This window comes from Eleutherodactylus coqui, chromosome 8, assembly GCF_035609145.1.
Source record: "Eleutherodactylus coqui strain aEleCoq1 chromosome 8, aEleCoq1.hap1, whole genome shotgun sequence".
Classification (NCBI taxonomy): Eukaryota; Metazoa; Chordata; class Amphibia; order Anura; family Eleutherodactylidae; genus Eleutherodactylus; species Eleutherodactylus coqui.
Genome location: NC_089844.1, coordinates 141,076,444 through 141,103,425, shown reverse-complemented (window position 1 = coordinate 141,103,425; position 26,982 = coordinate 141,076,444). Strand labels below are relative to the sequence as shown.

The window sequence follows — 26,982 nt, the reverse complement described above, 5'->3', positions numbered from 1 at the left end:
TGTGATACGAGCGGGCATGGAATCTCTAGTGCCCTGCTGGGACCCTCCAGCTTTCATATAAGATGTGATACGGGGGTGGAAGAAGGGGAAGGTGGCTCTAGTAGCCTGTTTCACCGCCTTTAGCTTGGATACAAGATTTGATACCGGGGGGCATGGATGCTCTAGTGCTAAGCAGGGCCACCTTTTGCTTGGATGCAAGATGTGATACGGGCTGGCATGGACTCTCTAGTGCCCTGTTGCTCCAGCTTTCATAGAAGATGTGATACGGTTAGGCATGGAGGCTCCCGTTCACTGTTGTACCACCTCTGACAGCTGAGCTGTCATCAGCTCCCTTCCGACAATGCTTTCAGTTTTCAGGCCCCGTAAGGTGTTACACCCCTGGGGTTCAGCTGCAGCACCACCGGCCGCACTGTGTTCTAATGCCAATTTGGAGCCATTACCCTGGGCGCGGGCCTATGGCTGCTTTGAGATGCCCATAATGAATCGCCTTGCGGGTGGTGCTACACTAACCATAAAGCTACAGTGCCAGTCAATCACAGCACTTGCTTAGTGACGTATGCAAAGGAGCTGGTGGAATAAGCGGAGAGGCAGGTGACAAAGCCACTGTTTTTCCAATGGCAATCTCCTAGCGGTTAATTTCGGTTGGCTCTTTCAGGGTTTTCAGCACGCGGAGCTAAGATTTCGGCCGGAATTTTGCGTTCTGTTGGGATAAGTAAAATGCGCGCGTCTCCCTGAGGGCAAAGACTCTGCGGTTGGCGGCATAGAAATAGTGCTCAGGTTTACAGTCACGATTGGGCGGTACTATGGGTCGACCCTCACAAAGGCGAGGGGGTGCGGCAGTGGAGCTGCGAGGCCCGGCGAGCCAACCCAGGTGAGGGTCAGCGTCACCCATAGCCACCTACGTTTTTGGTGGCTAACAGCTTGGTGGGCAGTGCAGCGTTCGGGTTGCGGGTAGAAATGGCGCCTTGGCGCCATGTGCAGAATGTAAGAGGCCTGTAATGATTTTCTCTGGTCTTCTATATATACAAACTGTTGGGTTAAATGGACGTCCACGGGAGTGTGGCAGGGAAATTGCAGTGTGTAACGGAACTATGTTGCGCGGTGACGATTTAAGTTTTGTTGGTTTTGAATTCTTCTCTAGTTAGAGTAAAAGGATGTGAAATGAGTGGTCAATTGAATACAGAGGCCAGAGGGTGGGTGGGGTCTGGTACAAAGCCTAGGCCACTAAGGTAAAAAGTAGAGTGCGCTGCGCAGAAATCCACCGGAACACATGATGGTAGGGGTCTGGTACAAAGCCTAGGCCACTAAGGTAAAAAGTAGAGCGCGCTGCGCAGAAATCCACCGAAACACATGATGGTATGCCCTCAGCTGCCACTCTACCCCCCCCAGCAAGCTGGGTACTCATTGCACCGACCTCGGAAGGATGGAAGGCTGAGTCGACCCTGAACCGGCTACCTGGCCTATGCGGGGTTTGAACCTGCATACTTCAGGTCGTGAGCGAGAGCATGCACGGCCACTGCCCTAATGCTCTGCGCCACACGAGGCTCACAATGTAACTAGGTGTCGGTTTACATCTATAATCCTGGTCCAGTGTCTAGCTTTGGAAACGAGATGCCATATAGACAGGCGTGGAGGCTCTGGTACCCTGCTGTACCGCCTCTAGCTTGGATACAAGATGTGCTACGGTGTGGTGGGGCATGGATGCTGTAGTGCCAAGTTGGGCCACCTCTTGCTTAGATTCAGGATGTGATACGAGCGGGCATGGAATCTCTAGTGCCCTGCTGGGACCCTCCAGCTTTCATATAAGATGTGATACGGGGGTGGGAGAAGGGGAAGGTGGCTCTAGTAGCCTGTTTCACCTTTTTTAGCTTGGATACAAGATTTGATACCGGGGGGCATGGATGCTCTAGTGCTAAGCAGGGCCACCTTTTGCTTGGATGCAAGATGTGATACGGGCTGGCATGGACTCTCTAGTGCCCTGTTGCTCCAGCTTTCATAGAAGATGTGATACGGTTGGGCATGGAGGCTCCCGTTCACTGTTGTACCACCTCTGACAGCTGAGCTGTCATCAGCTCCCTTCCGACAATGCTTTCAGTTTTCAGGCCCCGTAAGGTGTTACACCCCTGGGGTTCAGCTGCAGCACCACCGGCCGCACTGTGTTCTAATGCCAATTTGGAGCCATTACCCTGGGCGCGGGCCTATGGCTGCTTTGAGATGCCCATAATGAATCGCCTTGCGGGTGGTGCTACACTAACCATAAAGCTACACTGCCAGTCAATCACAGCGCTTGCTTAGTGACGCACGCTAAGGAGCTGGTGGAATAAGCGGAGAGGCAGGTGACAAAGCCACTGTTTTTCCAATGGCAATCTCCTAGCGGTTAATTTCGGTTGGCTCTTTCAGGGTTTTCAGCACGCGGAGCTAAGATTTCGGCCGGAATTTTGCGTTCTGTTGTGATAAGTAAAATGCGCGCGTCTCCCTGAGGGCAAAGACTCTGCGGTTGGCGGCATAGAAATAGTGCTCAGGTTTACAGTCACGATTGGGCGGTACTATGGGTCGACCCTCACAAAGGCGAGGAGGTGCGGCAGTGGAGCTGCGAGGCCCGGCGAGCCAACCCAGGTGAGGGTCAGCGTCACCCATAGCCACCTACGTTTTTGGTGGCTAACAGCTTTGTGGGCAGCGCAGCGTTCGGGTTGCGGGTAGAAATGGCGCCTTGGCGCCATGTGCAGAATGTAAGAGGCCTGTAATGATTTTCTCTGGTCTTCTATATATACAAACTGTTGGGTTAAATGGACGTCCACGGGAGTGTGGCAGGGAAATTGCAGTGTGTAGCGGAACTATGTTGTGCGGTGATGATTTAAGTTTTGTTGGTTTTGAATTCTTCTCTAGTTAGAGTAAAAGGATGTGAAATGAGTGGTCAATTGAATACAGAGGCCAGAGGGTGGGTGGGGTCTGGTACAAAGCCTAGGCCACTAAGGTAAAAAGTAGAGGGCGCTGCGCAGAAATCCACCGGAACACATGATGGTAGGGGTCTGGTACAAAGCCTAGGCCACTAAGGTAAAAAGTAGAGGGCGCTGCGCAGAAATCCACCGGAACACATGATGGTAGGGGTCTGGTACAAAGCCTAGGCCACTAAGGTAAAAAGTAGAGCGCGCTGCGCAGAAATCCACCGAAACACATGATGGTATGCCCTCAGCTGCCACTCTACCCCCCCAGCAAGCTGGGTGGGTACTCATTGCACCGACCTCGGAAGGATGGAAGGCTGAGTTGACCCTGAACCGGCTACCTGGCCTAGGCGGGGGTTGAACCTGCATACTTCAGGTCGTGAGCGAGAGCATGCACGGCCACTGCCCTAATGCTCTGCGCCACACGAGGCTCACAATGTAACGAGGTGTCGGTTTACATCTATAATCCTGGTCCAGTGTCTAGCTTTGGAAACGAGATGCCATATAGACAGGCGTGGAGGCTCTGGTACCCTGCTGTACCGCCTCTAGCTTGGATACAAGATGTGCTACGGTGTGGTGGGGCATGGATGCTGTAGTGCCAAGTTGGGCCACCTCTTGCTTAGATTCAGGATGTGATACGAGCGGGCATGGAATCTCTAGTGCCCTGCTGGGACCCTCCAGCTTTCATATAAGATGTGATACGGGGGTGGGAGAAGGGGAAGGTGGCTCTAGTAGCCTGTTTCACCGCCTTTAGCTTGGATACAAGATTTGATACCGGGGGGCATGGATGCTCTAGTGCTAAGCAGGGCCACCTTTTGCTTGGATGCAAGATGTGATACGGGCTGGCATGGACTCTCTAGTGCCCTGTTGCTCCAGCTTTCATAGAAGATGTGATACGGTTGGGCATGGAGGCTCCCGTTCACTGTTGTACCACCTCTGACAGCTGAGCTGTCATCAGCTCCCTTCCGACAATGCTTTCAGTTTTCAGGCCCCGTAAGGTGTTACACCCCTGGGGTTCAGCTGCAGCACCACCGGCCGCACTGTGTTCTAATGCCAATTTGGAGCCATTACCCTGGGCGCGGGCCTATGGCTGACATAAGGGAGTGTCCAGTTACACCAACTGACACCTGGAGTAAGACATAAGATTTCTGGAGGCTGCACCTGAACAGGAGGAAGAAAAAGGGAGCTGCATGTACTGCAGACTAGGACGACAGGTTTCCAGACAATCTTGGGGAAGCAGAGCCACACAATAGACTTACTTGCAAATACAGATCCAAGTGGGAACAGGACCGACCATGACTGATAACAAGTTACAGGACACAGAACCAACATGAGTGCTCACCCTAGGGCAGTGTTCCCCAGTTCCAGTCCTCAGGGACCGCCAACAGGCCATGTTTTCAGGATTTCCTCAGTATTGCACAGGTGATATGATTATTATCAGTGCCCCAGACATTCCAACAGGTGTTCTTACCATGGGATATCCTGAAAACATGACCTGTTGGGGTGCCTTGGGGACTGGAGTTGGGAAACACTGTTCTAAGGGGTTGTGCCAAGTTATAAAGTTATCCCAAATTATCAGTGGGGGTCCGATTGCTCCATTCACTCAGGGACTGACCAGAACTGTGTTCTTGGGATCGGTGGGTTTCCCAGCAGTCAGACCCCCGCTGATCATAAAGTTACCCTGTGGATCCCGTGGACAGGGGGCACTTAGTAACTTGGCACAACCCCTTTAATTCAGAGTTCTAGAAATTTCCTGCTGGCTCCGTTGTATTATTTCCCTGTAATGTAACCCAAAGTACTTGTGGGTGGAGCGGGGGCGGTTATGTAATGAACATATATTTATCTCTATACACGGCTTATTTTCTGGGGTTCCATATTTTAGATGTGTTATGCTTAGGGGGTTGTAGTCACTTTCAAAAAACTTCTGGGGGAGCTCAAGGATCTCCTTTAATCAATTGGCATTGAGCAGCTCTCCTACTCCGACAACAGTGGGGGTCCTGTATACTAACATGATCTGATTATATGAGGATAACGCCCCCTAGTGCCATTCACAGGGTTCCCTCCTTTCATAGCGCAGACCTGCTGGTGATCAGTTGATTACATGGATCCTGCAGCTATCACCAGGTGACTGCCCCCAGCAGGATTAGTGTAGCACTACATGGTGCTCATGTAAATAACTGGGCGTCATGTAATACAGGGTCACTCAGTCTTAGGGTGCATTCACACGAACGTATATCGGCTCGGTTTTCACGCCGAGCCGATATACGTTGTCCTCATGTGCGGGGGGGAGGCTGGAAGAGCCCAGGAGCAGGAACTGAGCTCCCGCCCCCTCTCTACCCCTCTGCACTATTTGCAATGAAGAGAGGCGGGGCGGAGGCGGGGCTAATTCGCGGACCTTAGCCCCACCCCGTTCTGCCTCCTCTCATTGAAAATACTGCAGAGGGGTAGAGAGGGGGCGGGAGCCTCAGTTCCTGCTCCTGGCTCTTCCAGGCTCCCCCCTCCCCCCCACCCTGCAGATGAGTAGGACGTATATTGGCTTGGCGTGAAAACCGAGCCGATATACGCTCTTGTGAACGCACCCTTACAGAGCAGGAACCCATCTTTAACCCCTTGAGGACACAGACATTATTTGCCTCTTCATTTTCATGTTTTATGTCTCCGCCTTCTAAGAGTCGCAACGGTCATATATTTTTTTTGTCCCTTTTTTTTTTCTTGTGGGACGAGTTATAGTTGTTAATGTTACCGGTTAATGTACCAAATAATGTCCTGAAAAACTGAAATAAGTACTGTATATACAGCATAGCTCTGTGTATATGAGTACTCTGTATATGCAGCATAGCTCTGTGTGTATATGAGTACTCTGCATATGCAGCATAGCTCTGTGTATATATGTACTGTATATGCAGCATAGCTCTGTGTATATATGTACTGTATATGCAGCATAGCTCTGTGTGTATATATGTACTGTATATGCAGCATAGCTCTGTGTGTATATATGTACTGTATATGCAGCATAGCTCTGTGTATATATGTACTGTATATGCAGCATAGCTCTGTGTGTATATGAGTACTCTGTATATGCAGCATAGCTCTCTGTGTATATATGTACTGTATATGCAGCATAGCTCTGTGTATGAGTACTCTGTATATGCAGCATAGCTCTGTGTATATGAGTACTCTATATGCAGCATAGCTGTGTGTATATGAGTACTCTGTATATGCAGCATAGCTCTGTGTGTATATGAGTACTCTGTATATGCAGCATAGCTCTGTATATATGTACTCTGTATATGCAGCATAGCTCTGTGTATATATGAGTACTGTATATGCAGCATAGCTCTGTGTATGAGTACTGTATATGCAGCAGAGCTCTGTGTATATGAGTACTCTGTATGTGCAGCATAGCTCTGTGTATATGAGTACTCTGTATATGCAGCATAGCTCTGTGTGTATATGTACTGTATATGCAGCATAGCTCTGTGTATATGAGTTCTCTGTATATGCAGCATAGCTCTGTGTGTATATGAGTACTCTGTATATGCAGCATAGCTCTGTGTATATATGTACTCTGTATATGCAGCATAGCTCTGTGTATATATGAGTACTCTATATGCAGCATAGCTCTGTGTATATGAGTACTCAGTATATGCAGCATAGCTCTATGTATGAGTACTGTATATGCAGCATAGCTTTGTGTATATGAGTACTGTATATGCAGCATAGCTCTGTGTATATATGAGTACTCTGTATATGCAGCATAGCTCTATGGATATGAGTACTCTGTATATGCAGCATAGCTCTGTGTGTATATGAGTACTCTGTATATGCAGCATAGCTCTTTGGATATGAGTACTCGGTAAATGCAGCATAGCTCTGTGTGTATATATGTACTGTATATGCAGCATAGCTCTCTGTGTATATATGTACTGTATATGCAGCAAAGCTCTGTGTGTATATGTACTGTAAATGCAGCATAGCTTTGTGTATATGAGTACTGTATATGCAGCATAGCTCTGTGTGTATATGTGTATATATACACTCTGTATATGCAGCATAGCTCTGTGTATATATGTGTATATATACACTCTGTATATGCAGCATAGCTCTGTGTATATATGAGTACTCTGTATATGCAGCATAGCTCTCTGTGGATATGAGTACTCTGTATATGCAGCATAGCTCTCTGTGGATATGAGTACTCTGTATATGCAGCATAGCTCTTTGGATATGAGTACTCTGTATGTGCAGCATAGCTCTGTATGTATATGAGTACTCTGTATATGCAGCATAGCTCTGTGTGTATATATGTACTGTATATGCAGCATAGCTCTGTGTGTATATATGTACTGTATATGCAGCATAGCTCTGTGTGTATATATGTACTGTATATGCAGCAAAGCTCTGTGTGTATATGTACTGTATATGCAGCATAGCTCTGTGTGTATATATGAACTGTATATGCAGCATAGCTCTCTGTGTATATATGTACTGTATATGCAGCATAGCTCTGTGTATATATGTACTGTATATGCAGCATAGCTCTCTGTGTATATATGTACTGTATATGCAGCATAGCTCTGTGTATATATGTACTGTATATGCAGCATAGCTCTGTGTGTATATATGTACTGTATATGCAGCATAGCTCTCTGTGTATATATGTACTGTATATGCAGCATAGCTCTAAATTTGTAAGTGGGGTAAAGTGAACTTGCGGATTTCTGATCGCTCATACAGTATAATGCAATATTATGGTATTGCATTATACTATATTTTAACAGCCTGCCTATTGAGGAAAAAGATACAAACTCAATGCAGATGTTGTCTGAAGGAAAGGCACACACTAGCTATGAATGATAGTTACATCGAAGAGACTCGGGTACTACGTGCATTAGACAGCACGCTGTCCATGTGCTATCCGATGTAAGCGGGCACAGCACACCTACATGCATTGGCATATGCTATTTCTTGTCTGTGATATGGACAGGAAAACAGCATGTAATGAGTTTTTTTTTACCGCAGATGATTGATCTGTGTGAAAATCTGTCAATGTACATGTGCTCATAGCCCTATAACGGGTCGTGTGCTGTCCGTCGACTTACCCCAAATATACTGGTATGCAGGGGGTTTAGTCAATTTGACCCCAGTGCAGTAAGACCACAGCACTAACCACACTGCCGGCCCGGGGGTTGGTACGTTACACATTACATATAGTAACTTGTGCCGGAGGAACTTTTCTCACCACTTTTTTCTTTGTGCTTTGGATGTGATGCAGATTATCAGAAACAATGTGGTCTACAGAGATTAGCAGCCTCGGCTTTCGATCAGGTAAGGCTGGAATACCTTCCGATGTATAGGAATACCCTGGGATATGTAGCTTAGAGGCTCCCACTTTAATAAAACATATACAGGGTGGTATATATAGATTTCTCTTGTATAGGTGTATGTTGAGTTGTGTTGTTTACCATACGATTCCATGACTCAAAAATGGTACTGAGATCTACTGACCCAACAGAGGCTGAAGGGAGGCTCTTTTGGTCTCTGTTGGGTGAGTGGATCCTGATGGACACGTTTGGCACATTTATTGATTGATGCAGTGAGGACACAAGGCACACAGCAGTTGTGAACTTGATCTTAGTGGTGGGCTCAGATTGTAAGAAATTGCCCACCTGGACAACCACTTCTCTAAAGCATATTGTCCTGGGGATCGGTAATTGCAGCCGGTTTGGATATTGAAACTGGTGACCATGTAGTACAGGGTGGAGATAGAGAACAGATGGCTGCTAACTGACCTTTATACGTCACACTCTGAGCAGCGAGCAGGTTACATATATTGGTCAGTTTTGTGCCTCTTCCTCTACATTCATGATTGAGCTCATTATCTGCTTGTTCTCTCTTCAGCTTATGCCAGCGTCACGTCGGCGGAGGAGTACCGACTGGTGACGAAATGTATGCAACTCCTGCCGTCCCCTCTCTTCAAGAAGGAGGTGAGTAAACGTGCCAGCTATCATGGACATGTATATATGTAGTCACCTGAGCACACAAATTACTGACCCACTCTCTTTTAAGCGCCTCATGCCAACAAACCCAGAAGCCCAGAGACCATATCGGCCAACTATTAAAGAAGTCATCAGACCAAGACCAACAAAGGCAGAGTTGGCACTGCGAGCCAGAGCAGCCATCGCTCGCATGCTATGTGAGGGGCTGGATGATGAAGATGAGGAAGAAAAGAAGGAAGAAAATGAGGAGAACATTGAGGATGAGGAAGTAGAGGAGAAGAAGGAAAAGGAAGGAGAGGAAGACGATAATAACATTCAGGATGAGGAAGTAGAGGAGGAGGAAAGAGAGGAAGAAGATCTTGAGGATGAGGAAGAAGAGGACCGGGAATCCAGCAGTGAGGTTCCATCTGAGCCACTGAGAGGGATTCAGGACCGGTCACTGAGAAGAAGCAGGATCAGGCAGCGCTCCATCCACCATGGCAGCCCCCGCATGTGGGGCAAGAAGAACATCATGTGGACGATCCTGCGAAGAACCCTCCACCTCTGAACTATTGCAGTAACATCAGCAATAGTAATAATAATAATAATCTTTATAATAGTAATTATAGTAACAAAAATAAATTAATAGTAGAATAATAAAAATAATAAGATCACCAATAATAGTAGGAAGGGATTTGATCCGGGGTTCTAGGACCGATCACCTTTTCCCGGGGTCAAGAAGGACTTTTTCCCTGGTCACCAATTGGCTGAATGTGTCCAGGGTGTTTTCGCCTTCTTCTGGATCAACAATGTTAGGGTTAGGCACAGTGTAATATTAGTATACATGTAATAACAGTGTAATATTAGTAATAAGAAACAATAGTAGTATTACTCTTAAAATGATAATAAAATAGTATTTATAATATAATAACAGTTAGGAATTTTGTTAATTCCTCTAGAGGCTTTGATCCGGGGTTCTAGGACTTTTTCCCTGGTCACCAATTGGCTGAATGTGTCCAGGGTTTTTTCGCCTTCTTCTGGATCAATAATTGTAGCGTTAGGGTTAGTGTAATATTACTAATAGTGAAGTACTAATGGTTTAAGGAAACGTAATAATTATGAAAAATGCTTATCTTCTGTATAAACAATGTGATAGTAATAATATTAGTATAGATAGTATAACAGTGTAATAGTAATAAGAAACAATAGTAATAATGCTGTAAAATAATATAATAGTAGTTTATGGTTTATAATATAATAATATTGAGGAGTAATGATATTAGCATGCAGGTAATAATAGTGTAATATTAGTAATTAGGAACAATAGTAATAAGACTCTTAAAATGATAATATAATACTATTTATAATATATTGATCCGGGGTTCTAGGACCGATCGCCTTTTCCCGGGGTCAAGAAGGAATTTTTCCCTGGTCACCAATTGGCTGAATGTGTCCAGGGTTTTTCGCCTTCTTCTGGATCAATAACTATAGCGTTAGGGTTAGTGTAATATCACTCATAGTGTAGTATTAATAGTAGAAGCAAGCGTAATAATAGTGTAATACTAGTCATTATAAAAAAATAGTTACCTTCTGTATAAACAATGTAATAATAGTAGTTGTAGGTTAAATATTATAACAGAAAATCGTAAATTCTTTTAGAGGCTTTGATCCGGGGTTCTAGGACCGATCGCCTTTTCCCGGGGTCAAGAAGGAATTTTTCCCTGGTCACCAATTGGCTGAATGTGTCCAGGGTTTTTCGCCTTCTTCTGGATCAACAATGTTAGGGTTAGGCATCTTAGAATTAGTAATAGAACAACATAGTACACTGATAATAACAGTAACCTTATAATACTAGTGATGGGGTATAAATGGTCTAATGATTGTAGCAGTAGTCTGATAGCTTCATATACAACATAATAGCGTTAGAGTAACAATAACATAATAGTAATAATAGTGATGGAATAATAATAGTAGAATGATAAAACTAGTGATATTATAAGAACAGTGATAGGAAAACAGTGTAATAATACTAGCGATATAATAAAAGTATATACTGGAAATAAACAACCTTAGGAATATATCCTGTGTGCCGTCTCGTTTATACTAGTAAGAAAGAAAGATGATTTGTGAGATTTGGGTAAAAGGGGCCTTTTTATCTAGAAACAGTGCAGCTCTTGTTAATATGTTGCATCTGGTATCGCAGCTCATGCCCAGTCAGACCCATTATTCCCATCTCATAAAAACTGTTTAGGGAGAACTTGACCCTTCCTATAAGCACCATAAACTAAGACACGTGCTTATAGGACAGGTCCGGCGGAGTCCGGGGATGTAATGTATATACTCCCCATTCCCGCGCTGTCACACGCGCTCCACTGTTCTCTATGGGAGTGCGCACACAGACTGAATGAAGAGTCACGCTGATAGATGGAGCATTGACTTCCTGGGGAGCCTGGTAAGTATAAACATTACATCCCCGGACTCCGCAGGACCTGTCCTATAAGCCTCATACTTAGTTTATGGTGCTTATAGAAGGTGACAGCTACCCTTTAATTCTACAAGGTCCACATAGAAGTTACAGCTCCTGTTTAGTCATACAGCAAATTAACCGTATAAACATTTCCATTTGTAACATTTATGAAATCTTTAATTCCTTGTAGATGGGGCCCCGTGTAGGAATCTCAGTAGGGCCACTTAACTCCAATTACATTCATTCCCTGTCAGCATTTAAAGCTGGATAGAAAAGCATCATCATCAGCGCTTTTCTATCCAGCTATAAAGACTGACAGGGATGGAAACCATGCGAAATACAGACCAAAGAGGTCTCCTCCCCCTCACATATCGAGCCGTATGGTTCTGTCCTGGCTCCATCCTGGTTTCGGTCCCTATACAGCTTTCTGCACCGAAGACGGAAACCGGGGTGGAACCAGCACTGGACAGGAAATGTTATGTGAACACATCCTAAAGGTACCTTTACATGGGGCAATTATCACTCAAATCGCCGTAAAAAGCGATTTGGGGGAATAGTAGTCCCATGTATACGCGACCACCAACAGGGCACTGAGCAGGAAAATGCTCACCTCTTGGAGTCACGTAAAAACCAAGCAACTGTCGGCCCGTGTAAATTCCTCCAGATTTTCAAATAATCATAACTTTTATTTCTCCATTGCCATAGCTGTCTGATTGTTTTATGTGTGACAAGTTGCATTTTTCATTGGTACTACTTAAAATACCATAGAATGTTTTGCAGAACTTTAAAAAATTTTCAAGTGAGGTGAAATGGAAAAAAAACTCAATTGGAACATTTTGGGAGAGGAGCGGGGGGGGGAGGGAGTAGCTTGTCGTTTTTCTTTTCTTTTTTTTTTTTAACAGTAGGTTTTTTTTATTGAAATAGTTTTAACAAGTTTTTAACAATAATAATAAAAAGAAAATGAGCAACAAATAGAACATCGTAGGTATCCATATATGAGAAATTACAATAAGAACATTATTTAAACAAATAAATTCAAACAAGTGGGTATAGAGCTAATGAAAGGTAATTTAAAAAAAAATTACAATTTGAATTTAGGGTTTTTAAGCATTCTTGCATTTAAATAAGGAACATCAATAATTAATTAATGTGGACATGGAGCTGTAGGAACGCTGGAACTGGGCTGTCCAACCTATTCTAAATGTATCTTTATTAAGTCACTTGAATGCTGTCAAACCAACAGTTATTATTCACTGATTTAATAATTTCCAAAATGGAAAGCTAAGGCAAGGTTGGGTCGAATCTGGATATTACTAACGTTTTAGATTAGTTGAAAAATCTGACTCCAGAGGTTTGAAATATATGGACAATCCCACCAGAAATGTATGAAAGTTGTTAAATTAATAAATCATCTGATCAAGATCTTACTTAAGATCGAAACACGTACTCCGTGAGCACCTAGTAGCCATGATGTTGTAAGCATGTTATCAATAAAGCATGCAAGTTACTTTTACAAAGTCCAAGCTCCCTGAAGTTATTGCATTTCTTGAGTAAAAGGCCGGGTAGATCGAGCGTCGATAGCTCCTCACGGAAGTGCTTTTAGTCCAACTCCAACTACAATAAAGAAGTAAGAGAAGGAAGCATCACCTGGCGTGGAGCTGAGCGTCTTTGAACATTGGAAATTGTAATAAATCATCTGCTTGCATCAGAAGCGTGTCTGTCTGAGATAAGGCCTACTTGATCATTTTGGATTAAGCTTGGTAGAAAGTTTCGTGAGGCCAAATTTTTTGCAAAAACTTTTATATCAGAATTTAATAAATAAATGGGCCTAAAATTTCCCGCAATAGCGTGCGGTTTACCTGCTTTCAAGAGTGTGAGAATTCATGCGTTTAGCATTTCGGAGGGAAACGAGCCCTTTTGATCTGTGTGGTTAAAGATATGGGGCAGGACGGCTGGCAAATGTTTAAGAATATTCATTAGATAGACCATCCGGTCCCGGGGACTTGTCTAGTGTAAAGGAAGAGCTGGTGTCCAGAATCTCTGCTGTGGAGATGTCTTTATTGAGTAGTATGATTTGAGAGCTGGAAAGGGATGGAAGAAAGAGATTATTCAAAAAGTCTTCAACAAGTTGCGAGTGATGTGAGATAATTGCGTCACCTTCTAAGCTATAAAGTGAATTATAATAACGAGCCAATTCCTCTGCTATTCCATGTAAATTAATAATCTTATTGTTATGAGTTAAACAAAAACTGCATTCTAAAGCTTCTTTGGCTTTAATCCTGTTAAAGTTTAGAGGCTTTATTTCCTCGGCTGAAATTGTTAAGCTTCGATTTACGAAGGTGTAATTCGTATTTGTTTAGCATGAGGTGAAGCTGGAAGTCCATTTTTTAAAAAATCTAATAGAATTTTATGTAAGTCTTCTAAGCGTATAATAAGTGCTAATAAGAAATCTGTTTCTTTTAGATATCTGATTTGTTAGGAAATGTCCTCATTACCGCTGTTTGTGCGCACCATACAGATAGAAGTATCATTGTCATTTAAATGGAAATATTCCTCCAAAGTTTTGTGAGTTTCTATTGAGAAGTTTAGATTGTTAAGGAGGAAATTATTATTATTAGATGATGGGGGGGTAGAGTAAATTCTTCTTTAATGCATATAGATATAGGGGCATGGTCTTACCAAAACATGATATCTATGTTAGAAGAGAGAATTTTTTGCAGTAGCCATTTATCTACCCTAAAGTAATTAATGCATGAATATATTTTATGGGGGTGTGAGAAAAAATGAATAGTCACGTTCAATAGCATGTTATGTCCGCTGGGTGCACTAAAGCACCACTCCTCTGAACGGACGCAGGATTGTGCCCTTTTAAAACCACAAACCCTCACAGTGCATTTGAACTCACAATTTGCATCTCTCCAGGCAATGATGGAAGGACTCTTGTCCATTTCTAATCAGGAAAAGTGGGGCACTGCTGCCTAAGAATGGGGTAATCGTCCTGATAAGGTTGGCCCCACTGTCTTCATCTGGGACCTAGCTATCCCTGATTAGGGACCTGGAGAGATGCACCTAAAACACACAGGACATGACTCTGTTCACACACACTGAACCCAGAACAGGACCGTTCACACCTCATGTCTGGCAACTTGCATAGACATACCACACATGTCACTGTTCACGCCAACACACATGGTTGTGCAGACAACATATAACAGGAACCCCTCCCAGAGCTCACATGCATACAGATGGTAAACCATAGCAAGTCCAAGTGTCCTCACACCAGGGGAATAGAGACTCAGCCACCGTGCTGACATAGGGAACTGTGTCAAGCATCACACATCTGACACACACAAAAGACATCAGATGTCTGGAGGCTGCACCTGCCAAGGGATAAGGAGTAACCTGCGAATGCCTACATCTGTGTGGTCACCGTACCACACACTACTCAATGCATGCACCCCAAAATGCAAGTAGGGGAGGGACAGCAGGTGTCCATGACCATCAGGAGAGGAGAGAGGGACACTACAGACAAGCATGCAAACACCAGCTCTGAGTGGGCTCAACACAGAGTAAAGCACTAAAACGACCAGCAATCTCTCGCCAGAGTTTGCTGGTATTTATCGGCAGCAGACAAGAGGGGATTGGCTGGCAGAGAATACCACACCCAGCCAGCTTAATTAACCCTTACCTGTGAAGCTGTGCTCATGGAAACCTGTAGAACAGGTCCCAGCAGTACAAGCATGAAAGTTGTCTTCTCCAGATGTCGTAGAAGTCATCTATGAAAATGTAGATCATGTAAATCTTGAGTTGTTTTAGTTGGAGATATGACCCTTTTGGGAACAATATTAAAATCTCCACAGATTATTACAGCACCTTGTTTAATACTAGACATTTGAGGCGGGAGGGGGTGAACATCAGCAGAAGAAAAAACGTAAGACTTAGGCTTAAAGGAGATGTCTCGAGGCAGGAGTGGATTTTTTTTATTGCCCAGTCCCCCTAATTAAGCACACATTACTAAGCCCCCCTGTAAATGACTTTTCTAGCTGGTTTGTACTTACCGTTCCAGCGTTTCAGCAACTTATAAAAATTTTCCCAAGATGGCCGCCGGCTCTTTTCCCTTCGCTTGCTGCAGCCCGACGTGCGCGCTCCCGAGACGCTACCAGCTGTGTCTCCCTGACAACCAGACGCCCCGCAGCCGCTGACCGGACCCCTGGAGTGAACACGGCCGACCAGTCACCCACCGCCAGGCAGCAGGTAACCGGCGCAGCCCCCCCCCCCCCCCCCGGCACAGCGACAGCCCCCCTCCCCATCGCAGCGACAGCCCCCCCCATCGCAGCGACAGCCCCCCCCCGGCGCAGCGACAGCCCCCCCATCACAGCGGCAGCCCCCCCCCCCCCCCCGGCACAGCGGCAGCCCCCCCATCGCAGCGGCAGCCCCCCCATCGCAGCGGCAGCCCCCCCATCGCAGCGGCAGCCCCCCCCATCGCAGCGGCAGCCCCCCCCCCCCCGGCGCAGCCCGCCCCCGGCGCAGCGGCAGCCCCCCGGCCCATCACTTAGCAGGACGGCGGGACAGCTGGGCGGCTTCTCCGGACAGCTCGGCAGCTCTGCACCTTCCTCTAACAGAGGATGGTACAGAATGGCCGCTCCAGCGCGCTCCCGAGCAGTGACAGCTCGTCTGCGCATGCGCAGAAGAGCTGTAGCGGGGAGCACACTGAAGCGGCTCGTGCTGAAAGGAGAAGAACGGACTGCGCAAGCGTGTCTAAAAAAGCAAGCTGCCAGCGAATTTAGACGGAACCATGGAGACGAGGACGCTAGCAACGGAGCAGGTAAGTGAATAACTTCTGTATGGCTCATAATTAATGCACGATGTATATTACAAAGTGCATTAATATGGCCATACAGAAGTGTATAGACCCACTTGATTTCGCGAGACAACCCCTTTAAGCTTTGCTTTGGGTAGAGAGGGACAAATATGGCATTTTGGTCAAAGCACAGATTACTTGCTTTAAAGGAGAGATGGAGAAAAAAAAGAACTCAAGTACCTCTAAATTTTGTCGCAGATAGCAGAAACCATTAAGCGACTTGTGTGTTTTCAAGCAGAGGTTTTGGAGAAAGTTTTTTTGAGGAACTTTAGACCATTCCTGACTAAGGGAGGGAGGCCGTTTTCTTGGTGTGGTCTTGGAATCTTCTTGGGGTGTCTTAAAATTTGCCTTGCCCAACCCACTTCACCTGTAGACTTTGAAACAGAAGAAAGCCCATCAGACTCAGAAGACGAGAACCTCAAAACTACTCCCAAGTCAGTCACAGAATGTCTTTCTCCATTTGACTTGGAAAATCAATTTCTTTGGTATCTCAACCTTTTCTCTCATCTAGTATACCAAGCACCGCCCTCTAATTCTACAGAAACGTCACCAAGTCCTTCAACTTCAATCCCATCAACTGCTTCTACTCCATCTTCCACATCCAATTCTGTACCAACTTCCCCAGTACTATCATCAACTTCCAGAAGATTACCTGCACTACCCATCACTCTCAGGAGATCTACCAGAACCACACGTAGTCAACCTCCTCCAAGATTGCTTGAATAGACTTTGTCATACAAACGTCATCTTATCAATCCCATGGATTCAAAAACTACTTTATTTATTGCAACATTTGCCGCAACCAAGCTCAATGCTCTGAGAAACTACTCAGCGTGTTCTGCAGTTGTAAAGTTCCAGTTCATACGTTTTTGCAACGCTTAAGTCATGTGCCTCAGGAGACTATTTGAAGTTTGCTACCAGTTCATGTAGGTTTTATATGCTCACATTTTTTTCTAACCTCTTTTCAGAGATGCTTGTATTAGTGCACCGCACTAGCGCATAGTGGAATTATCATGTTTTCTATGGACTCTTGCACATTCTCGTGGCTGTTCTGCCGTCAACAGGTTTGCCAAGAATCAAGCTGTTTCTACTGCATGTTTTTTTCCTTCAGGGTGCACATGCAAACTTTTCACAGGACTCAACAGTAATGTTGTGCTGTGATTGTTGCCTAACCATAAATTCCCTTCTTAACAGGTGGTCTACAACTCAGTACATTTCTTTTATGCCTTTATTGCATTAAATGTTTATGCATAATTTGGTTGCCTTTGGGGAGAAGAACTATGTAGGTGCCCCATAGCAAGCTGGGAGCTAGGGTTCTGTCCTAACCCAAGGAGTCTACTTAAATCACTTTCAAGTGTACAAACTCTAAACTTATGTACTGTCACACATACCTGGTAGGCACACTCCTCCGCCCCTCACAGCTCAGTACAGCTGCGGGTGGCTATGTTTTTAAGTAGGGGGGAACTGTAGTGGCCCAGCGGGTCCTAAAGAACATTCACAGTAATACTTTTCCTGTCTCACTTGACTATGCGCTGTCCTTAGACATAGAAGGTATTGTACATCTGAGAAACCCTGTTTCTCCTTTTCTTTTAAGCCTAGAGCTTAGCCTGATGTCAGCTGCAGTCCCATTGGGTGATAGTCACATTCAATTACACTGGTACATAGTCCAAGGGCGGGAAAATGGCTAAACAAGTCGCTATGCAAAAGTGGGAGCAGTCCAAAAAGTGCAGGAAAGAAGTGAGCAGTTAGGCAGACTCAGCCGGGTGTGAGAGAGGAGAGCTTGCAGTCAGTCGTGTCGGCGAGGAGGAGGTATGCATACAGAAGCGAGTCAGCAGTACAGCACGATTTTTCCAAAGGTCGAGCATGGTGTATACCCATTCCCTTGGCATCCCATGGCAGAGGGAAGGAGAACCTTTCTGAGGTCGGCCTTCTACTAACAGTGAGTCATAGCTACCCGGTGAACTCAAAGCCAGGATTAGCCTTACAGCTACTTTGCCCTCTGCTTCATCTATACTTCACTAAACTCAAATCAATCCTTCAGCTAGATCAACTAGTGGGGAAATTGTCTATTAAGGCAGTTCAGTAAAGGAAAGGAGAGAGCGTTGAAGTCAGGTCCTAATCAAGTTAAAGGTTACTCTATTTCTCATCGTGTTTAATTGCCTGTCTACTACTGCATCTGCGTGTACCTGTTCAAAGTAGCTTGGCGGAAAATTGTGAATTCAATTATACTGCAAAATACCAAAGTCAGTAAATCTGCATACTCCCAGATTACTAATATACTACTGGACTCGACTCATTTATTTCAGCATTATTTCACCCCCAAGGGTCTAGTTGGAGTACTGGCGTCACCTTAACAAAACAGGCCTTCCTGCCATCCATACTAAGGTACATTCCTAGAGTCACTGCTCCGCCGATGCACAGACACTTATTGAAAACATGGACTAATCACTCTTATTCACTCTGATCTCTCTCCCTCTCTCTCTCTCTCTCTCTTTTAATGGTTCCTGGAATTGGGGACCTCATAAAAACTATTCTTTCTCTTCCATCCTCTTCACCACATGAGGGTTGAAGGTACCCCCATGTGGCTGGCACTCTCATTTAGGAACCTAGAAGATGATGGGCAGAAGACCTGGTGATGGAATCACTACCACACCCAAATCACTCATACTTATAGTCTCTAGCATACTACATGACGGGACATAAATTGTTACTTTTGCAGACATCTCCCGGTCTCTTGTAGATATTAACCTCTCGCTTGCCGAAGCTGTGCAATACACATAACAGGAGACTAAACAATCTGCACAGTTCATCTACACAAAAGACATTACATGTATAACATTTATAGAGGGGCCAGGAATAGACATTCTGGGCCACTACACAAGCAAAAAAATTGCTCATATAAATTAACCCATTGTAATCAATGGGTTATTTTTCTGTGACAGTTCTGTCCATATTGCAATCAAATAGAACTCACATGGGAAAATAGTGTCTGTGAATAAACCATACTGGGTGTCTTCACTCCCATTGAAATCAATGGCAGGGAAGCAGCCTTTTACACTTCTGGCTCCAACCCAATAATTATGTCCCGCTCTGCTGTACTGATAGTGGGCCAAGTGATCAGCTGATTGCTGAAGATCCCGAGCGGCAGATCGACAGCGATCAAATGTTGATGACCTATCCTGAGAACAGGTCAGCAATAGCATTTGCCTAGAAAACTCCTTTAAAAACAGCTTCATGCAATCTATTGTTAGGACATAAAACAGGGTGTTTTATGCTGAGCTATTCAAAAGAAAGGGCCCTTGAGCTGGGCATCATACAGCTGCCTTAACAACTCTACCGCCCAGCATACAGTTGGGTCACTACACACCTGATGCAGATCAGATCAGGAGAGGGAGAGTAAGGGCTCCTTCACACTGGCGAGAAAATGGTGTGAGATTTGTGTGTTGCAGGACACACAATCTCACACAATTATGAGGGCGCCCACCCACTGGCGATATTTTTTTCTTTGCGTTTTTTCTCAAGAGCAATTAGAATTGAATGTACTCCTGTCCACTGGCGTTTTTTTTTGCGTTGCGTTTTTTAACATAGGAACTGTCAGTTGCATATGTGTCCTTATTTTTCTCCTAATGCACCCATGAAAGTCAATGGAAATTAATGGAAAAGCCGCGAAAACGCGGGAAAAACGCCGCGAAAACGCTGCGTTTTTCACGCACGAAAATCGCAAACGCCAGTGGGTGGGCGCCCTGAAACCCATTCTTTTGAATGGATTAATTCAGATTCGTGATGTTTTCCTGCATAGCACTGCACTGCGATGCTATGCAGAATACAAATCGCAGTATGTTCTTTCTTTTAGCGATATCACCCATTGTTATCAATGGGGTCAGCAGCAGTGCCAGCCCCATTGAAATCAATGGGAGAAGATCGTAAAAAAGCCTGTGGGGTTAAAGGAATTCCCCATAGTGAGGAGAGAGAGAGGAGCCAAGCTACAGGGTATCTCCTTGAGATCTCCCCATATTTGGAGAGATAGAGGGGTGGTGCTTGAGGGCTTCCCTGAGAGCAGGGGCGGGGCTAGATAGGGTTCTCATAGTGATTTCTCTCTAGCCAAGAGAGATGGCGGGGCTAGAGGGATCCACCCTCTAGCCCTACCCCCTCTCTTGGCTAAAATGGAATCAGTATGAGAACCCTGTCAAGCCCCACCCCCTCTCTAACCCCACCCTCTCGGGGGAGCCATTTAGCCCCACCCCCTATATCTCCAAATATAGGAAGATCCCTAAAAGATCCCCTATACCTCTGCCTCCCTCTCTCTCCTCACTATGGGGGATTCTTTCAGTCCCACAGGGATGTGAGGTTGCTTTCTTTTGAAAACGCCTCACAGCCAGGGGTTTTTAGAAGAAATGCGAGGGCGATATCAGGCCGTGAATCACAGCCCAATATCGTCCTCACCAACGTGCAGGAGCCTTAACACTGGAGAGACACTTTCAACTAATCAGCAGGCCAAATATTTCTCCTTTTTACATCTTGGGCTGATGTAGCTTATGTATACATGATGATACAATGTATAAAGCTGTAACTCTGTATCCAAGATTAGGATCATTCACCGACAGCAAGCGGAGCTTTTGAAACTGGTGAAGCATTGTAAATTTGAAACTTTAAAGGGGTTGTCCCGAGGCAAAAGTGACTTTTTTTCTGCCCAGTCCCCCTTCTAAATCAAACATTACAATGTACACGTGTAAATTGCTTTTAAAGAAGGTTTCTACTCACCATTCTAGTGTTTCACCAACTTATAAAACTTCTTCCAAAGATGGCCGCCGGTCCTTTCCCAGGGATGCACCGCGGTTTTCTCCCATGGTGCACCGCGGGTCTTCTCCCATGGTGCACCGTGGATGTCTTGCGTTCCACTGCCGATTGCAGCCACCTAATTGGCTGATCGGCACCACGTGACGGGGCGGAGCTACGATGACGACGCGCAGACCAGCTCTCCGGCGCGAGCACACAGCAGAAGACCGGACTGCGCAAGCGCGTCTAAAGAAGCAAGAAGACACCGAAATTAGACGGCTCCATGGAGACGGGGATGCCAGCAACGGAGTGGGTAAGTGAATAACTTCTGTATGGCTCATAATTAATGTACAATGTACATTACAAAGTGCATTAATATGGCCATACAGAAGTGTATACCCCCACTTGCTTTCGCGAGACAACCCCTTTAAGCATTTTCATTGCATAACATTAGGCAACGCAATTTTTGTGTCTAAGAAAAGTTTATTTGTTCCTGTTTGCTTATTGTAAAATATAATGGAACATAACTTTCATTTTGATAAAAGTTTGCTTTTGTGGTCAGAACATCGATAATTATAAATACCTGATTTTGAACTTAGAATGTTCCAAGGACATACACAGCGAGAAAAGAAATTCCTTGCAATCATGAGCTAAAGTCATTATACCATGCAGAGTATGTCCACACAGTTCACAATTAATGAAAATGTCTGCTTCGTTTCATTAATCCCTTCCAGTAGCCCACCCTCATCTCAAGGAGGAGGACAGTAGTGTCACATTCCTGTTGCAAGTTCTGAAGCACGATCAGTGTGGTTCGGAGGTAATTGGAGACTTCAAGATGGTTGCTTTCCTAAGGTGTCTTCAAGGTGGTTTCACAAAATTTCCTTGCTATCTTTGTCTTTGGGATAGCAGAGCCAAAATGGAACATTACTATCGCCGAGACTGGCCTGAATGAATTGACTACACTGTTGGATGAAGCAATGTCAAGTGGGAACCCCTAGTAGATCCTAAGATGATTTAACACATTTATCTCGCAGTAGACCTCAGGCTGTTATCTCCATGGCATGTTTACACTAGCCGGGAGAGAACAATGCAGTCTACGGACAGCTGTGAGGAGAACAATGCAGCTGTTTTCACAGCTGGACATGAGTTTAAACACACACTAAGCTCTGCAAACAGCTTCTGGAGGCCATTTTACATGCAAATGAAGATGATAAAGTGTTAATGGCCAAATAACACTTTATGCAAATAGATCGCTAAATCTTTCAGTCGTTTGAAAGATTATCGTTGCGTGTAAAGGGGCATTTAATTTCTCAGTTCTGAACTGTCTCATGAAGATAATAGTTCATTATGGTTAGCGAATTTCAGAGAACTGGTGCAGTTTGGGAAAAATCATGGCGACGGGAATGGGAGGTTCAGACTATGAAGGAAATGAAGACTCTTTTCTACGTAACCATTATCACTCAAACAATTGTTGAATCATACGAATTTGAAAGATAGTTGTTCAGTATAAACATGGCAAACAATTAGTCGACAAATGATAATTCGTTTCTTTATCAGTCGTTGTTCGTTTTATACGGTATGGCAGGGCTATGCATAGAAAGGCCTGCAGGGGGCGGTAACCAGGCCTTCTGTGTACTGAATGTATGCTAATTAGCAGGGAAAGCTGTGTGGGTGTGTCCAGAGGAGCTAAAAACTCCAAACACATTCAGTTCCATGCTGCAAGCTGAGGCAAAGCGACAAGCCAGAGCAGCGCTGCTGCTGAGAACTAGAGCCAGGCTCAGAAAGTTGGAGCTACTCCCTGAAAGGAGAAGGAAAGCCTGATGTCTGTGGGAGACCAGGTGCGGTATGTCTAAGAGTCTGATCGGGAAGGACGCCTCTGGACAGACACTCTGTTGGGTAGATGTAGTGGCGCTAGACTATTGTGTTAGTTGTGAGGGAACTACTATTTAGTCAGCGCCTTGATGGTCAAGTGTTTATTATATTTCATAGCACTCCGTTTATGTGCTGCCAGTGGCTGATGTGTTTGCACTGGATTTCCTTGCTACCGCTGAGTATTGAAGCAAATAAAAGTAATTTGGACTTTTTCATGGACTGAATAAGCCTCAGTGTTGTCGCCCTCCCCACCCCTCACGCAGACATTGTCATTAAGTCGTTTGCAAGTCATTATATGTAAAAAAAACGATCATTCAGTCGTTCCCATTCACTGGCACAGAACTCTGGAGGATCAAACCTCGTGCGAATGACAAAAACATTTATAAGATTATTTTTGTGTGTAAACTAACTGCATTTTAAAGCAAATGACTGTCACTGTTTGCTGATTTTCTCACTCCATGTAAACGGACTCTTAGACCTCATGTCCACTGGTTAAATGTGATTAAAAATCCGCAGTGTTTTTCCTGCAGCGTGATCCGCGCCCCATAGGGATGCATTGGACACCCGCATGTAGTTAAATACCTGCGGATGTCATTTTCCCTACAGGCGCGGATTGCGTCTGCTGGAAAACACCCGCGGCATGCTCCATTTTTAGTGCGGGTCTCCCGCGGGGATGGCTCCTGCAGGCTTCTATTGAAGCCCAGGGAAGCCGTCCGGATCTGCGAAACACCCGTACCTGAATTTCTGCTCTCCGGTGCGGTAGTGCGGGAGAGCAGGAGTTCAAAAAAAAATGCCGAGCACAACCGCCGGGCCAAAGAAAGAAGATCCGGCCGCGGCGGAAGGAAGATCCGCAACGTCCAGACAGGTAAGTTTAATCTTTTTTTAGCCTCATGTCCACGGGAAAGGAGGGACTCGCTGCGGGATTCTGCATGGAGAATCCGCGGCGGGCCTGATTTTCCCCGTAGATATGAGGGCTTAGGGCTCATATCCACGGGCAAAAGAATTAAAATCCGCAGCAGATTTTAACTCTTCTCCTGCCCGCGGATCCGCACCCCATAGGGATGCATTGACCACCCGCGGGGTAGATAAATACCCGCAGATGGTCAATAAAAGTGATTTAAAAAAAAATAGAGCATGAAAAAATCTGGACCATGCTCCATTTTCGTGCGGGTCTCCCGCGGGCTTCTATTGAAGGCTATGGAAGCAGTCCAGATCCGTGGGAGACAAAAATCAGATTTTACTCACACGCTCCGGTTCTTCTCTTCGCCGCGGTGCCATCTTCTCTCCGTCGCGGCCGGATCTTTTTTCTTCCGTCAGGCGCATGCGCGGGGCACGTCACCGACGTCATCATGCGCATCCGCCGGGCCGAAGAAAGAAGATCCGACCGCGACGCAGAGAAGATGGCGCCGCAGCGAAGGAAGTATCCGGAGCGGGCGGGAGGTAAGTTTATTCTTATTTATTGTTATTTTCAGCGCTCATGTCCGCGGGGCAGGAGGGACCCGCTGCAGGTTCTCCATGGAGAATCCGTAGTGGGCCTGATTTTCCCCGTGGACATGAGGCCTTAGGGCTCTTTCACATGGGCGACAGCGATATCCCTGCTACAGAATCGCTACAATATTGCTGCTATGTACAGATGATTTTGTAGCGTCAGTGATGCTTTTTTGGGGGGAATAGTGCAGCATCGCGCCGCTGCTAACCGCGATTTTGTCTGAAGAAAGTTAATAGGAGTTTCTAATGTTAAAATTGCATCAAAACTTAAGAAGCCTGAGAACCCAATAGAAGACTTGAGTAAATACTGTTAATGAGTCGGGAGTGCATACCCCATGGATGGTCTATGAGATAACTGAGACTGAAGACATCTAAAGTTCGGAGGGCAGAGTGTCTCCTAGAAAGCCTGTAACATTGAAGGTGTGGAAGAGAAGTGAATATCTGTAAAGAAGATTGTGATGTCTGCACAATTTACTACTTGTTGTAGAATCCAAGCTGAAAAGTTGTGAGTAAGTAGAGCCATGCACCTCCGGTTGATTTCATGGAAACCTTATTGTTGGACTGTGGACTCTTTATTTCACGCCGTGTGAATACCGGCCTAAAAGAGGTGCTGGCGTCACGTGACATTCAGATTCTTTAATACTACGTTTATGTACTGCAAGCAACTGGGCTAGGCTAAGCTGGCACAACTAATGGGAGAGATCGCAGAGCCACATGTGACATTCCATCTTGTTTTCCTGCTCGGGTTGCCGCAATAGTGTATTACTACAATAAGTCATTCGTCTCCCATCCTTACTACTCGCAGCATCAGAGCCATACTGAGCAGATGCTGAGGAGGAGCTGCAGGCAGCGTCTTGACCCATAGCCTTGGCCTTCCTCCTGCAACTACACAGAGACTTGCCGATGGACGGGGTGCCAAATAAGGGCCTTTTTACATTATTGTTCAAATAAGCGTTGAGTCGTGCGATAATGGCCGTGTTTACAATGCACAATTATAGTTCAACGATTGCATAATGAACTGTAATTTGTTTGCATATCGTTCATTTTATGTAAACTTACAAATTATTTTTCATTTGCCGGTCTTTTCGTGTAAAAGGCTGTTATTCAGTCGTTCCCAGACCATTCTCAGGCATTCCCAGACTCCCTAGTCAAGACCAACGATTGACTGAACGATTTATAATGAGAAAATTACAAAAAAATGTAACGATGATCTGCGCCTGTAAACAGATGTTGTTTGAAAGCAAATGACTCGGTCATCATTCACTTATTCCAGCTAATAATCACTCCATGTAAAAGGACACCAAGTCACAGACACATCCTGCAATACAGCAGACTGACTTCTCTGTACCGTTGGGCTGCTTTTCACTCTTAAACAAGTTGTCCAACTTCTAGCTGTTTCGCTGCAGAAAGCAGACAGCTCCGTACATTGTGTAGTGACCCAGGTTGGTACTGCAGGCTAAGCCCTATTGAAGTGAATGAGTCTCAGCCTGCAGTGGGGTCAAAATGATCACAAGAACGGTGAGCAAAAATCTCAGAACCACACGGGGGAACCTAGTGTATGACCTGCAGAGAGCTGGGACCAACGTAACAAAGGCTACCATCAGTAACGCACTACGCCGCCAGGGACTCAGATCCTGCAGTGCCAGACGTGTCCCCCTGCTTAAGCCAGTACATGTCCGGGGCCGACTGAAGTTTGCTAGAGAGCATTTGGGTGATTCAGAAGAGTATTGGGAGAATGTCATATGGTCAGATGAAACCAAAGTAGAACTGTTTGGCAGAAATACAACTCGTCGTGTTTGGAGGAGAAAGAATGCTGAGTTGTATCCAAAGAACACCATACCTACTGTGAAGCAGGGGGGTGGCAACATCATGCTTTGGGACTGTTGTATAAGTGAAAGAATGAATGGAGCCATGTATCGTGAGATTCTGAGTGCAAACCTCCTTCCATCAGCATGGGCACTAAAGATGAAACGTGGCTGGGTCTTTCAGCATGACATTGATCCCAAGCACACCGCCAGGGCAACGAAGGAGTGGCTTCGTACGAAGCATTTCAAGGTCCTGGAGTGGCCTAGCCAGTCTCCAGATCTCAGCCCTATAGAAAACCTTTGGAGGGAGTTGAAAGTCTGTGTTGCCCAGAAACAGCCCCAAAACATCACTGCTCTTGAGGAGATCTGCATGGAGGAATGGGCCAACATACCAGCAACAGTGTGTGCCAACCTTGTGAGGACTTACAGAAAACGTTTGACCTCTGTCATTACCAATAAAGGATATATAAGAAAGTATTGCGATGAGCTTTTGTTAGTGACCAAATACTTATTTTCCACCATAATTTTCAAATAAATTTGTTAAAAATCAGACAATGTGATTTTCTGGATGTGTTTTCTCATGTTGTCTCTCATAGTTGAGGTCTACCTATGATGTCAATTACAGGCCTCTCTCATCTTTTTAAGTGGGAGAACTTGTACAATTGGTATCTGACTAAATACTTTTTTCCCCCACTGTATATACCTTAGTAATTGGAGTTTAGCCCCTTAATACCACAGGGGGCAAAACTCCACGTTTTCACCCTGATAGAGTGATAGTTAATGCAACAGGATG

General features: G+C 45.2%; 2 protein-coding genes across 2 annotated transcripts in view; both read left to right on the top strand.

Moving 5' to 3' along the window:
* Nucleotides 1-10,979, top strand: part of LOC136577605 (ran GTPase-activating protein 1-like) — a 40,018-nt gene extending 29,039 nt beyond the window's left edge. The window contains exons 3-5 of the mRNA XM_066577527.1: nt 8,218-8,270; nt 8,844-8,929; nt 9,012-10,979. Of these exons, the coding sequence (XP_066433624.1) occupies nt 8,218-8,270; nt 8,844-8,929; nt 9,012-9,488 (616 nt within the window). The 3' untranslated portion in view covers nt 9,489-10,979. The remainder of the gene's footprint in view (nt 1-8,217; nt 8,271-8,843; nt 8,930-9,011) is intronic.
* Nucleotides 1-26,982, top strand: part of LOC136576933 (serine hydroxymethyltransferase, cytosolic-like) — a 98,301-nt gene that overhangs the window by 36,027 nt on the left and 35,292 nt on the right. The gene's annotated exons all lie outside the window — the stretch shown is intronic.